Source organism: Antechinus flavipes, chromosome 5, assembly GCF_016432865.1.
Source record: "Antechinus flavipes isolate AdamAnt ecotype Samford, QLD, Australia chromosome 5, AdamAnt_v2, whole genome shotgun sequence".
Classification (NCBI taxonomy): Eukaryota; Metazoa; Chordata; class Mammalia; order Dasyuromorphia; family Dasyuridae; genus Antechinus; species Antechinus flavipes.
In genome coordinates, this window is record NC_067402.1 from 41,086,115 (window position 1) to 41,101,996 (window position 15,882).

The 15,882-nt window shown below is 36.3% G+C and overlaps 1 protein-coding gene across 2 annotated transcripts in view; it reads left to right on the plus strand.

Annotated features, from left to right (window-relative positions):
• Window positions 1-15,882, plus strand: part of ZDHHC3 (zinc finger DHHC-type palmitoyltransferase 3) — a 75,247-nt gene that overhangs the window by 42,325 nt on the left and 17,040 nt on the right. For both annotated transcript variants that reach the window (XM_051961885.1, XM_051961884.1), the window contains exons 3-4: window positions 6,685-6,809; window positions 15,785-15,881. In XM_051961885.1, coding sequence (XP_051817845.1) covers window positions 6,685-6,809; window positions 15,785-15,881 — 222 coding nt within the window. The remainder of the gene's footprint in view (window positions 1-6,684; window positions 6,810-15,784; window position 15,882) is intronic.

Consider the following 15,882-nt stretch of genomic DNA (forward strand, 5'->3'; position numbering starts at 1 on the left):
GTTTATTAAATATATCTTTCCTAAAATCACATCCCTGGAACCAACACAAAATACAATGGCTCTGATCTCCTCAATTCTGGATCTTGTGCTTGTCCTTGATGCAACCTACTACTCTTTTTGCTTTTTTTTTTTTTTTCATTGCTGTATCATGCTGCTAACTTTCTTCTGCTAAAATTCTCAGGTCTTTTTCTCATGAATTGTTATCTACACGTTTCCTTCATCTTGCACTCATGAAAAAGATTTTTGGATTCTATTGTAAGACTTCGCATTTATCCCTATTAAGTTTCATTCTACCAATTTCATCCTATATCCTAACCTGTCAAGCTATGTTTGGATCCAGACTAATTTTTGCTGTTAAGTATACCTTGTATTTTTCATTTGCTGACTTAATTGCTTACCATTAAGTACTATGGCATATAAAGTATAAAAGTATAAAACACTACTTTAATAAATGCTTATTGAAGAGGCAGAGTCAAGATGGTAAAGTAAAGGCAGGAACTCACCCAACTTCTCACCCAAACTGCTCCAAATTCCTTTAAATAATGACTCTAAACAGATTTTAGAACATCAGAACACCCAAAAGGACAGAATAGAACATTTTCCAGCTGAAGGCAATTTAGAAGATCAGCAGAAAAAAATCTGACTCCCTGACCAGGATGGGAGTCCAAGGGGTAGTCCTGGTGCAGGCCACATCAGCGTGGCCGTGGCCATGGCAAACCTTAGGACTTCCAAACCTTTCAGCCCAGAAACTCTAAAGAGGACTTGAAAATTCAGCAGAAAATGTCTATGGAACCAAGGAACAGCCCTCACCCACATCAGCAAAGCTCAGATTTCTAGAAGGATCTCTGAAAACAGCTGCACAAAACTCTTGAAACTTGGGACAGGGCACCCTCCACCCTAGAAACAGAGCCTTACTCTAACAAAAAGTAAAGAGCAGAGTAATAGGCTAGAAAAATAGGCAGACAACAGAAAAGGTTTCTGACTTTTGAGAGTTACTATGGTGACAAGGAAGATCAAAATACACACACCTGCACTTGATAACAAAGTTAAAGCCCCTACATCCAAAGCCTCCAAGAAAAATAAAAATTGGGCTCAGACCATGGAAGAGCTAAAAAGGGATTTTGAAAGTCAAACAAGAAAGAGAGAGGAAAAATTAGAAAAAGAATTGAGAATGGAGCAAAAGGAAATACAGAAAGCTACTGAGGAAAAGAACACCTCAGAAAGTAAAATTGGCCTATTGGAAAAGGAGCTCACTGAGGAAAATAATTCCTTAAAAATTAGAATTGAGCAAATGGAAGCTAATGACTTTATGAGAACTTAAGATACAATAAAACAAAACAAGGAAAACAAAAGTTGAAATATCTTGTTGGAAAAACAACTCATCTGGACAGTAGATCTAGGAGAAGTCATTTAGAAATTATTGGTCTACCTGAAAGTTATTATCAAAAAAAGAGCCTGGACTTCACCTTTCAAAAAAATGACCAAGGAAAATTGTCCTGATATTCTAAAACCAGAGGGCAAAATAGAAATTTGAAAGAATCCACCAATCACTTCCTGAAAGAGATCCCAAAATGAAAACTCCCAGGAATATTATAGCCAAATTCCAGAACTCCCAGGTCAAGGAGAAAATATTCCAAGCATCTAGAAAGAAACAATTCAAGCATAGTGGAACTATAGTTAGGAAAATACAAGATTTAGCAGCTTCTACATTAAAGGACCAGAAGGCTTAGAATATGAGAGCAGTGGAGCTAGGATTACAATTAAAAATCACCTACCCAGCAAAATTGAGTATAATTTTTCAAAGGAAAAAGTAGTCATTGAAAGAAATAGAGGCTTTTCAAACATTCATGATGAAAAGACTGGAGATAAATGGAAAATTTGATTTTCAAAGATAAGACTGAAAACCAGAAGATAATCAAGAAAGTGAGACTTCATAAGGGTCTCAATAAAGTTATCTGTTTACATTCCTACATGGGAAGATGATACTTGTAACTCATTAGAATATTCTCATTATTATGACTGAAGGAGTATATTTAGACAAAGGACAAAGATGTGAGTTGAATATGAAGGGATAATATCTTTTTTTAATAATAATTAAATTAAGGAGTGAGAGAGGAATGTAGTGGGAGCAAGGTAAAGGAAGAAATGGAATGGTGCAAATTATTTGCCATAAAAAGAGTCAGGTAAAAGCTTTTACAATGGAGGGGAAGAGGAGAGTAAGTAAACCTTACTCTCATCAGAATTGATTCAAATTGGAAATAACATACTCAATAGAGGTAAAGAAATGTATTTTACTTTGCAGGAAAATAAAGAGGGGAATGAGAAATGGCGGGAGGATGATAAAGAGAGGGAATATTGGGGGAGGAAATGGTCAGTAACAAAACACTTGCGTAGGGATAGGGTGAAAAGAGAGAGAATGGGGGGAGATATAGTTAGCAAAAGTAATTATGAAAAGAATTTTGAAGCAGATTTTTTTCACAAGGCCTCATTTTTCAAGCATAGACAGGAACTGAATCAAATTTATAAAAAATAAGAGCCATGCCCCAATTGATAAATGATCAAAAGATATGATCTATGCCAAAGGGCTATAAATTCATGCATATTTTTGACCTAACAACACCACTGTTAGGCATGAATACCAAAAGAGATTTCAAAAAAAAAAAAAAAGGAAAATGATCTATACATACAAAAAATATTCATAGCAGCTCTCTTCTCAGAATAAAAAAAAATTAGAAATTAAAGGGATGCCCATCAGTTGGGAAATGGCTCAATAAAGTGTGGTATGTTTATGATGGAATATTATTGTTCTCTGGGAAATGATGAGCAAGGTGCTTTTAGGAGTGGGGGGGGGGGAAAAAAACCAGCAACAACCTGGAAAATCCTTCATGGGCAAAGTGAAATGTACTATATACAAAGTAATAGCAATGTCCAGGGATGACCAGAATGACTCTCAGCCATACAATAATCCACAACTTGTGATGAAAAAACCTATCCATACCCAGAGAATAAACTGATTATAACTAAAAACAGAGTGAAGCATTCCCTCTTCCTTTCCTTTTTTTTTTTTTTTTGGGGGGGGGGGTGGTGAGGGGGAATTTTTATTTTCATTAGAGTGGGAGAGCTATGTTTCCTTTCACAACATGACTTTTATAGAAATGTTTTGCATAACTTCACATGTGGTTTCTTAACTGTGGGTGGGAATAAAGGAGAGAACCTAGAACTCAAAAACTTTAAAAACGAATGTAAAAAATATTTGTTTTAAATGTAACTGGGGAAAAAATATGAAATATTTTTTTAAAAAATAAATGCTTGTGGGACAGCTATATCATAGTGGATAGAGCACCAGCCCTGAATTCAGGAGGACCCGAGTTCAATTGTGGCCTCAGACACTTAACACTTCCAAGCTGTGTGACCCTGGGCAAGTCATTTAACCCCAATTGCCTCAAGCAAAAAAAAAAAAAAAATGCTTATTGACTGATTGACTTACATAATTTCCTGGGATAATCCGCTTTATTTCTTTCTAAGATGATACTGAATCATTAACAGCTACTCTTTGAATCTAGTCTTACATCTACCTAATTATATGACTGCCTAGCTACATATCTTCTCTTCATGAGAGTATCATGAGAGATTTTGTGTAAATCTTTGCTACAATTTAAGTAAACTATCATTATCAGCATTCTTGTGATTAGGAATAATCCTATCAAAAAAAGATAATGAAGTTCATCTGGCATGCCCTGTTCATGATGAAACCAAGCTTTCATTTTAGAATGTTTAGAATGTTTTAGTAAGACATTTTAGAATTTTTGTTAGGAAGTATAGGGATACTAAAGAAGGGAAAGGGACCTGTATGTACCAAAATGTTTGTGGCAGCCCTGTTTGTAGTGGCTAGAAGCTGGAAAATGAATGGATGCCCATCAATTGGAGAATGGTTGAGTAAATTGTAGTATATGAACGTTATGGAATATTATTGTTCTGTAAGGAATGACCAGCAAGATGAATACAGAGAGGACTGGCGAGACTTACATGAACTGATGCTAAGTGAAATGAGCAGAACCAAGAGATCATTATATACCTCAACAATGGTACTGTTTGAGGATGTATTCTGATGGAAGTGGATCTCTTCGATAAAGAGAGCTAATTCAGTTTCAATTGATCAAAGAGGGACAGAAGCAGCTACACCCAAAGAAAAAACACTGGGAAATGAATATAAACTGCTTGCATTTTTGTTTTTCTTCCCGGGTTATTTATACCTTCTGAATTCAATTCTCCCTGTGCAACAAGAAAACTGTTCGGTTCTGCACACATATATTGTATCTAGGATATACTGTAACCTATTCAACATGTAAAGGACTGCTTGCCATCTGGGGGAGGGGTTGGAGGGAGGGAGGGGAAAAATCGAAACAGAAGTGAATGCAAGGGATAATGCTGTAAAAAATTACCCTGGCATGGGTTCTATCAATAAAAAGTTATTTTAAAAAATTAAAATTTTAATTTTAATTTAAAAAAAAGGAAGTATAGGGAACCCTGTTGACCCAAATTCCAATTTCTTTTTTTGGCGCTCCCACCCCCAATCAGGACAATTTGCCTTTCTCCATGACATAGTTCATATGGACCTAATGTCTAGGAGTTATCAGGGGCTTCAAGATTCTTTCTTACTATCAGCAAACTTCTCTTGGGAATGAGCTGACATCACTTGAACGGCTTTCTTCCCTTCTTTCCAATCTAAATATCATTCTCCTTGGTGCAGTACAAATAAAAGTAAAATTATGAATTTTCTTGCTCTGTCTTTTAGTCATGGTCTCATCCCACTTGAGCAATGGTGTTATCCCTTCTTTGACCTGCTTTTTCCTCAGTCTAACTGTATAAAATAAACTTTTTGTTTTCTTTAACTGTTCTCACCAGTTTCAACTTATTCTGAATTCTTGTACTTCTTGATATTCTTCTTACAGAAACATAATGTAATTTTGTATTCATTCTCCATTGTTGCCCTTGCCTTCCTCTTGGATTTTCAGAAAACAGTTTGATGATTTTTCCATGAATCTGCAGTAGTATCTCTAAATTAAAGATTTTTAAAATGTAGTCTACAAGATTCCATGTCCTGAACCAGATAAAAATGTAGTTTCTTTCAGATTTTAATGTGTTGATATATTAATTTTCTTTTAAAAGCATGATTTTCTAAATCAAATGGTCCTTATGTACAGTTTATTTCTATTTCAGTTTTACATTCTCTCTTCCTTATCAAAATTGTTTTTCTTTCGTTTTCAGAATTTCATTTTTTAGCTTCTTACCCCTCCTGGCCTGATTTCCAAGTAGAATTTTATGCCCTGTAATCTTACCTGTGCTATTTGTGATCTTTTGAAAAGTGTTTGCCTAAAATCTATGGTTCATGTCCAACCCTCTCTGGCTTTCCTTTCTTCTTAGTAACAAATTGTAAGATAGATAAATGTCCCCCAAGATCTACATTATTTCCTCCCTCAGTAAACAGAACTTATTGGTTAAAATTCAGAATGGAATAGAAATTGCAGTTGTTGGTTCCTTTACCATTTGGTGGATGATATTGTCAATAAATTATTAGCACTGTACTTGGGTCAGAAAAAAGAAAGAGGGGAGCACTAAACTTCTTATCACTGTGTTGCTCTGCCTGTGTCCTGGGAATTTTCCTCTCTGAGGCTGCCTTCCATCTCTTTTATATGTATCTATGCCATGGTTCTATTTACTCATTTATACATATTGTCTCCCCCATTAGAATATAAGCTCCTTGAGGCCTGTGACTGTTTTTGCTTTTTTATATGTCCAAAGTATTGCAATGTAACACCTAATAAATACATATTGATTAATTGACTGATACTATGCTTTTATCTCTCTGTGACTTCTCCTCAGTCTTTGTATTTGCGTCATTATTCATATCATGATCTCTAACTATAGATATAGCCCAAGATTCTTTTCTGGGCCTTTTTTCTATCAAGAATGTAAACTCCTTGAGGGATGGAGCTTTGTATCTCCAGCATAATACCTGGAACATGGGGACTTAAATGTGTATTTATTAATTTATTAGTGACCTCATCAGCTCCAATGGCTTTAACTATCATTTCATAGATGTATAGATCCAGTTCTGAAAATATTTTGAGCTCCAGTCAGTTCCATATCACTAACTTCCTTTTGTCTGGACCAACAGCTTCTCAAGCTCAACATTCCCTAAGCAGAACTCCTTATTTTTCCTCCAAAACTTTTCTCTCTTTTGAACTTCTGTATTTCTCCTTAGGGTGCCAACCTGGTCTCAAGTTTGTAACCTTGATGTTGTCCTGACTTCTATTCCTGCTTATCCTATGTACCCAGTCAGTTGTCAGATGTTGCCATTTACCTCTATAACATCTCCCACATCCAACCCTTTATTACCTCTCACCAGAGGCTTTCTCATTGATCTCCCCATTTTGTCTCTCCCTAGTCCAGTCAGTCTTCTACTTCTATTTACATACTTCTACATATTTTATGGATATATTGATTGTATTTATCTGTGTCCTTGAAAGCAGTAATCATTGTATTTTTGGTCTTTATATCCTCAGCACATATTGTAATGTCTCACACTCTTAATGAATGTCATTGACTAGCTTATGTGGCCAAATACACTGCACTGGAACTTTTCCCCAAAATACGTATCAAAATTCTTCTTTCTGCTTGCAGGGTGCAGTGCCCAAAGGAAATGCCACAAAAGAATTCATCGAAAGTTTACAGTTGAAGCCCGGGCAAGTAGTCTACAAGTGTCCAAAGTGCTGCAGCATCAAACCTGACAGAGCCCATCACTGCAGGTACAGTCACGTCTCACTGCCAGGGACTTACGGTTACATGGCTGAAAACAAATCTTTTGATCTCCATTCTATGTGATTAATCAAGGGTCTGACATGAACCAGCTCTATGATTCTTGTTTTAGAGCCATGTGTGGAATATGGATGTGTTATCTTTTATACCCTCTTCACAAGCAATTGTGGGATGTATGCACTCTTTCTGAACAGCAGAAAAATGGCTTTTCTCTCCTGGGTCAGGAAGTAGCACATAGGAAACTCAATGATGGCTAGGCAACGAGGTAGCACCTGGATAAAACCTGAGTTCAAAATCAGCCTCAAATGTTCCCTAGCCTTGTGACCCTGGGCAAGTCAGTTAACCACTGTATACCTCAGCTGTAAATTAGGGATAAGTAACTGCATCCACCTCCCAAGGTTGTTTTGAGGATAAAATGAGGAAGTATTTGTTAAAAAAAAAAAAAAAAAAAATTAGCAGTGTCTGATACGTAGTGGACCCTTAACAAATGCTTGCTTCTTCCCTTATCCCTTTCTGTGTGTGTGTCTCTATGTACATATGCATGTACATGTATATACATTAATATGTTAAAAATGCAATTTATTCTCTTCTGGCCAGACTTAGTTTTCCATCCAATAAGACTATTGCAATCCCCTGCTTAAATCCTCATCATCATCCTGTGTTCTGTAGATAAAGCTTCTTAAATTATGTGTTGCGTTCGCCTGTGGAGTAACATAACTGAATGTGGGGATTGCAAAAAATTTGGCAACAATAAAAGGTATCAAATATTCTGCCAGAATTTAATTCTTTATGTAAAAATCAACAAACACATCTACCTCATTTGTATACAAATTTGCTTTCCATTTTAATAAATGGTAAAATCATATGTATACCAAAGAATTGTTTTTAAAATAAATTTCTTTATGATTTATCATTAAATATTTGATGCGTATACCTATTTTATACACACACACACGCCCACGCCCCCTAGTATACTGGGGTCACCTAAAAATTTTTCAGGGGAGTTGCAAATGGAAAAGGTTTATGAAGCCCTGATATACAGTGTTATGTCCCAAATGGATAGTTGAATCTCGTTTGTTGTGTTCCTCAAGTGCCTCATCATGGCATGGAAATGGCCCAGTGTTTTTTGAGAGTGCTGCCAATAAAGGACAAGGCATGGCCAGTCCTGCGTATCTGGAAAAACTCTGAGCCCAGGAAGAAGGCTCTGTACAGAAGAGGACCTGTTTGGGAATTCTTTTGGCTACAGGAACCATTGACAGTCCTGTACTATGGCACAGAGGGTGCATTTTGCATCAGTGGAAGGTTACCAGCCTCAGGGAAACCACAGCCTCTTGAACTTTTCCTTAAAATGATCAGTAGCATCTATTTAAAAGCATCAGCAAGCGTCATAATGACAAACTAGAACCATACCCAGTAAGATCAGGGGTGAAACAAGGTTGCCCACTATCACCATTACTATTCAATATTGTATTAGAAATTCTAGCTTTGGCAATAAGAGGGGAAAAAAAAGAGATTAAAGAAATTAGAGTAGGTAATGGGGAAACCAAATCATCACTCTGCAGATGATATAATGGTATACCTAGAGAACCCCAAAGAATCTACTAAAAAGCCATTAGAAATAATCTACAGTTTTAGCAAAGTTGCAGCATAGATGGATCCAAGATGGCAGAGAGTAGATACGATTTTCTGTGGCCTCCTCTGACCTTCTTTCAAACCAACAGTATATTAAGCTTCTAAACTGGTTTTGGAGTCAAAAGAAGCCACAAACATTTGGAATACAACACATTTTTTCCCAGAAAAAAAGTTACCTTGGAAGAACTTCAGAACAGGTTTGTTTCAAATGGGCAGGGAGCTGGGTCAAGGAGTCAGAGTGTTGTATGTCCTGCACTGGGAATCTTCTGTGAGCCTCTTGGCTACTCTGTCCTGGTTGCAAGAAGGTGATTTGGCAGATTTGCTACAAAAGGCAAATTGTAATCCACTGAGCCCCGGAAGAACGCCAGACCTAGCCACCATTACCCAGCACCAGAAGTCCATCGGCAAAACTGTCCCAGGGCAAACTAAAGCAACTGTCGCTCCTTTGCATTGAGCAGACCTCAAGCCTTAAGAAAATGAGCAAGAAACTAAAAAGACAGCTTTTATAGAGAGAGAGAAGAACAGACCTTATATCCTAAAATTCTTAAAGGCAAGTCAAGCCCCAAAGAGAAATATGAGCTGGTGCTCAGACTTTCTTGGAAGATTGCATAAAGAATCATAAAAAGAGAGAAAAAAACGGGGAAAGGAAATGAGATCTTTGCAAGAAGGGATGGGAAAAGCATATAACTCCCTACAAAATAGATTTGATGAAATGGAAAAAGCATATCATGCCTTACAAAATAGATATAAAAAAGATACCAATTCATTAAAAAAAAAAAAATTGTGAAATGGAAAAAAACTTCAATGAACAAAACAATTGGCCAAATACAAAAGGAACTAAGAAAGGTAACTGAAGAAAATGATACACTAAAAATTAGAATTGAACAGACAGAAGTTAATGACTCAATAAGACTTCAAGAATCAGTCAAACAAAAAGCAAAGTTGCAGGATACAAAATAAATCCACATAAATCATCAGTATTTTTATATTACCAACAAAGTCCAACAGCAAGAAATACAAAGAGAAGTTGCATTTAAAATAGACTCCAAAAAATTTTATATTATTGACAGTTATCTGCCAAGGCAAGTCAGAAACTATATGAACAGAACTACAAAACACTTTCCACACAAATAAAGTCAGATTTAATCAATTGAAAAATATCAAGTGCTCATGGATAGGCTGAGCAAATATAATAAAAGTGACAGTGCTACCTAAATTATTCTGCTTATTCAATGCCATACCAGTCAAACTCCCAAGAAATTATTTTACAGATCTAGAAGAAATAATAACAGAGTTCATATGGAAGAACAAAAGATTAAGAATTTCAAGGGAATTAATGAAAAAAAATGAAGGTGGCCTAACTGTACTTGATCTACTATATTATAAAGCAGTGGTCACCAAAACATTTTGGTATTGGCTAAGAAATAGACTAGTTGATCAATGGAATAGATTAGGTTCACAGGACAAAATAGTAGCAATCTAGTGTATGACAAACCCAGAGCCAGCTTTTGGAATAAGAATTCACTATTTGGCAAAAACTGCTGGGAAAATTGCAAACTAGTATGACAGAAACTAGGTAGGCATTGACCCACACCTAACACCATATAACAAAATCAAAATGGGTTCATGATTTAGACATAAAAAGTGATACTATAAATAAATTAGAAGAACAAAGAATAGTCTTATCTATCAGATTTGTAGAGAAGGAAGAAATTTGTGGCCAAAGAAGAACTTGAGTATGTTATAGAATGCAAAATGGATAATTTTGATTATATTAAGTTAAAAAGTGTTTGTACAAACAAAACTAATGCACTCAAGATTAGAAGGGAAGCAATAAATTGGGAAAACACTTTTACATTTAAGGCTCCTGATAAAAGCCTCATTTCTAAAATATCTAGAGAATTGAATTCAAGCCATTCTCCAGTTGATAAATGGTCAAAGGATATGAACAATTTTTAGATGAAGAAATTGAAACTAGTCATGTGAAAAAGGTACTCTACATCACTATTGATCAGAGAAATGCAAATTAAGACAACTCTGAGATACCACTACACAGATTGGCTAAGATGACAGGAAAAGATAATGGTGAATGTTAGAGGCGATGTGGGAAAATGGGGACACTAGTGAGTGCATTGTTGTTGTGAACTGATCCAACCATTCTGGAGAATAATTTGGAACTATGCCAAAGGGCTATCAAACTGTGCATATTTGATCCAACAGTGTTTGTACTGGACCTGTATCCCAGTGAGATCTTAAAAAAGGGAAAAGGGTGGCCTAGCTGTACCAGATCTAAAACTGTATTATAAAGCAATGGTCATCAAAACCACTTGGTACTGGCTAAGAAATAGAGAAGTTGATCAGTAGAATAGGTTAGGTTCACAAAACAAAATAGTCAGTGATTATAGCAATCTAGTATTTGACAAACCCAAAGTCCCCAGCTTTTGGGATAAGAACTCATTATTTGACAAAAACTGCTGGGAAAATTGGAAACTAGTATAGCAAACATTAGGCATGGACCCATACCTAACACCTTATTCCAAGATAAGGTCAAAATGGGTTCATGATCCTAGACATAAAGAATGATATCATAAACAAATTAGAAGAACATAAGATAGTTTACCTCTCAGATTTGTGGAGAAGGAAGGAATTTCTGACCAAAGAAGAACTAGAGATCACTACTGATCACAACATAGATAATTTTGATTATATTAAGTTTAAAAGTTTTTGTACAAACAAAACTAATGCAGACAAGATTAGAAGGGAAGCAATGAACTGGGAAAACATTTTTATATTCAAAGTATCTGATAAAGGCTTTATTTCTTTTTTTTATTAAAGCTTTTTATTTATAAAGCATATGCATGGGTAATTTTTCTAACATTGACCCTTGCAAAACCTTTTGTTCCAAATTTTCCCCTCCTTTCCCTTATCCCTTCCCCTAATTGTCAGGTAGTCCAATACATATTAAATATATTGAAATACATGTAAGATCTAATATATATATATACATATTTATACAGTTATCTTGTTGCAAGAGGAAAATCAGATCAAGAAGGAAGAAAAGAAAAACTGAAGAAAAAAAAATGCAAGCAAATAATAGAGAGTGAGAATGCTATATTGTGGTCCATAGTCTATTCCCACAGTTCTCTCTCTGGGTGTAGATGGCTCTCTTCATCACTGCACAAGTGGAACTGGTTTGAATCATCTCATTGTTGAAGAGAGCCATGTCCATCATCGTAGTCTTGTTGCCGTATACAATGATATCCTGATTCTGCTCACTTTCCTCAGCATTAGTTCATGTTGGTCTCTCCAGACCTCCCTGAAATCATCCTGCTGGTTGTTTATATTCCATAACATTCATATACCATAACTTAGTCAGCCATTCTCCAATTGATGAGTATGAACTCAGGCTCCAGTTTCTTGTCACTATGAAAACATTTTTGCACATGTGAGTCCCTTTCCCTCCTTTAAGATCTCTTTGGGATATAAGCCCAGTAGTAACACTGCTGGATCAAAGAGTGTGCACAGTTTGATAACTTTTTGAGCATAGTTCCAAATTGTTCTCCAGAATGGTTGTATCTGTTTACAGTTCCACCAACAATGCATCAGTGTCCCAGTTTTCCCACATCCCCTCCAACATTCATCATTATTTTTTCCTGTCATCTTAGCCAATGTGAGAGGTGTGTAATGGTATCTCAGAGTTGTCTTAATTTGCATTTCTCTGATCAATAGTGATTTGGAACACTCTTTCATATTACTAAAAAATAGTTTTAGTTCCTTCATCTGAAAATTGTCTGTTCATATCCTTTGACCATTTATCAGTTAGAGAATGGCTTGAACTATTTCTCATTTCTAACATATATAGAGAATTGACTCAAATTTATAAACATGGGCAACTATCGCTACAGAGAACAAATTTACTGTTGTCATGGCTAAATATAATTAATAAAGAGAATAATGAGGGAAATCACTAAAAAGTTACCATGACATGTTTCCTTAAGGTAACATACAGGTAGACATTTTAATAAAAGTTCTCCTCCTTTCCTATTGACCTAAATGAGGTCATTGTTGGCTTTGGCCAGTAACAGTTTCCAAAACCATATTGGAAAATAGAAGACTGCATTTCTTGTAGGATCATTTAATTTTGTTTTTCTCTGACAGACTAGGAAAGGCTTGCAAATACAAAAGTGTAATGTTTTTAAAGGCCAAAACTGAGAAGTTAAATTTCTAGAATGAAAGCTTTGGGTGTCAGTAGAATTTTTTTTTTCTCTCCTGTGCCTAGCATTCATTCTGTCACCACCAGCTACAAGCGTTTTTCTCCCTTCGCACCTTTATGCCTTCTCACACTGTGAGACAGATGAGATGTTGCTAAGCACACTGGTAAACAAATCAGCTCAGTCAGAACAAGAGTCACTGATTCAAATGAGCCAGAGTGATGGTACACATCACTTATTCACTCTGCACAGAATGCTCTTTGACAGCTGCTCATTCTGAACGAAATAAACTTGTCTTGTTGGCCCCTAGTTTGGAGGGAATGAAAGCATAGCCTTTAAATAGAGCCAAAAACACCAGCCTAGATGGAGTTAGTGCCATGGATCTGATTGGACTTGACAAGAGACCAACTTACTCTCTGTTTATAGAAAAGTAAATGTCGAATTCCTTTGTTCTCAGTGTATCCATGTGTGTTTGTGTGTCTCTTATGTTTTTGTCTGTCTGTAAACTCCCATGGTTTCAACTCTCATATCTATGCACATGATTCCCAGAGCTATACAAGGTGTTTCAAAAGCTTTCATGCAGTTTTTAACCTTGGTAGTAATGTTTTAATGCATTAAAACTGCACTTTTGGGACACACACTCCGTATAGCAAACTCAAATGTTTTTCCCAAGTTCCAGGCCCTCCTTGCCTTGTAGACATCTTAAATTGGATGTCCCATAGGTACTGTCAAATTCTCTGTGTCCAAGACAAAAACCATTAACTTTCCTAAAACTATCATCTTTTCAGCTTCCCTAATGCTGCTAAGGGTACCACCACCTTCCCAGTGCTTTTTAGACTTCATTTTGGTCACCGTTTATACACTAATAAGAAGAGAAGAGAGAGTCCTACTGATGACAAGTGTCAGTGCTCTGAGCACTAAGTGTCAGCATAGAGGAGGTCCTTCCCCCTATTTGTTGCCCTCTGGTAGAAAGCATTCTCTTGTCAAATGTAGAGGGCTGAAACTCTTGAGTCAATGCACTGAGGTCAGGACAGCGGAACACTTGAGGTAGTTAGCCAATACTCTATGGGCATATGCTTGGAAAATGGCCCTTCCCACCATTCTGTGCTGGCTCGATCTGTTGGTGTATACAGAGGATTGTAGGAGGGACTAGGAGGTGTGGAGTAAGACGAGCCAGAGTCACCTTTGGAGTGGACAAGGAAGAAAGCGGTTGTGGAGATCCTCTTCACTTCTACCCTGAAAGACCAAGAATAAAAACTAAGAACTTTTGCTTATCCCTACTCCAGCTGATTCTAAGGTATCCTGGGTGCTAGCGCAGTCATCAGTCAGAGGTCTTGCACCAAGTGTATCCTCTGGTTTCAGCAAACATTTGGGGACATTTGCAGTAGGTCCTTCTGAAACAGTCATTTATAACCCTCCAAGTGAGAGGTGATGTTTATTCAGAAACAGAGCACCTGATTCCAGTAGGTGACATGATTAAAAATTCCTTTTTTTAATCATACAAATAAGTTCCAGACTTGGAAATGGATGTCCTTGCCTCTGCTATGTAGAACCCTAGAAGGTGCTCTCTCTCCCACTTAGTAGAGTATATATATAGCTCCTTGATGGCAGGGATTGGTTTTAGTTTGGTTGGGGGTTTTTTGGTTTGTTTTTTGTTTTTTGTTTTTCTCCCAGCTGCTTAGAATGATAGTGTTTAATCATTCTTATCAGTCAATCTTTAATTAAATTTTTTTTGCTACTATTTTTTTTGTCCCACCCTTAGTGATGCTTTTGCTCATCCACCCTGTGCTTTTGATTTGTTTTTCCAGTTGTGATGATAGATACTTTCCCTTCTCATGACTCAGCATTGCTGGTTGTCAAATTAAGGATGTTGGTTAGAGTACCAGATCAGGAAGACCTGAGTACAAATCTGCCCTCACTTAACACTTCCTACTGTGTGACCCTGGGCAAGTCACTTAACCCCAATTGCCTCAGGAAAAAAAAGGATATTACGGCAATGGGTAAACAACTCCATGGCCCCATCTTTATTATCAGCCTTTGATAAATAGAGGAGCTAAGTTTCACAGATGTTTTAATTACTGATGAACATGGCACCTACAATAGAAATTGAGACCAATTTAAACAATTTAAAATTGGACTGAAAAACCATCCAAATTCAGTAGTTCTCTTGTAGCTATACAACCTACTCCTTATCAACTGAACCCCTCTTTGAGCATTTGTTTGCACCTAGCAAGAAAGACTTTTTCTGATTTCTTCTTATAATTAAGGACTACTCTTAACCTGCTGTCATCACCTCTTTGTTCTTCCAGAAGTATGTTTGTTTTTCTTATCTGACTGTGCAACTTACCTTTATGTTTTTGAAGTTACACCCTTCCTGTGTTTATGTTTTTTTCCTTTTAGAGGACTGGGGTAGAAAAAAAAGGAAAGGCTTATGTGAATGTTTGTTTGAACTCTTGAGCTACTTATATCAAGTTGCTGGGCCAGTTGGCATTTCTCCATGGCCACTCACTAAGGATAAAAGGTTCAAAGTAAATAGAGATAGCAGAGTGACTAGAAAACTTAGAACCAAAAGTTCGATTATTTGGTTTAATTCATTGACAATGGATTTTTATTTTGAGGATGAAAGAATTTTTTTGTAAAGGATAGATTCTGGAACTGTTCTCCTTGCTGCTCCTCTTTCAAACTCCAAATTTTCTCTTCAAGCCCCTTCAGTCAAAATGCTTCCCTATAGACAGTAGTCTTTGTAGTGTTGGCAGAGAGGAATTAGACACAAGTATACAAGACTGGTAGCTAATAATGGTTTTAGCCTGTGGTTTGGAAATGATGAAATTTAGACCTTACTAAATATATTATCTTCCTCCCATTTGTTTATATTTTCTTAAGTATCATACATAAGTGAAAAAATGTTTTATATAATATATTCATAGCCCTCTCCTCACAGAGTGATTATAAGAAATTAGATTATATCTGTAAAGTGCTTTGCAAACCTTAAAAGTGTTATATAAATGTTAGCTATTATTATTTATGTTTCTGGGGTGCCTTGGTTTTATCTCTTTGTTTACATTTAGCCTTTTAGATAAGGTGATGTTATTTTTAAAGGTCAGCTCTATTTGCTTTTTCAGTGTTTGTAAGAGATGCATTCGAAAGATGGATCACCACTGTCCCTGGGTTAATAACTGTGTGGGAGAGAATAACCAGAAGTACTTCGTACTGTTTACAG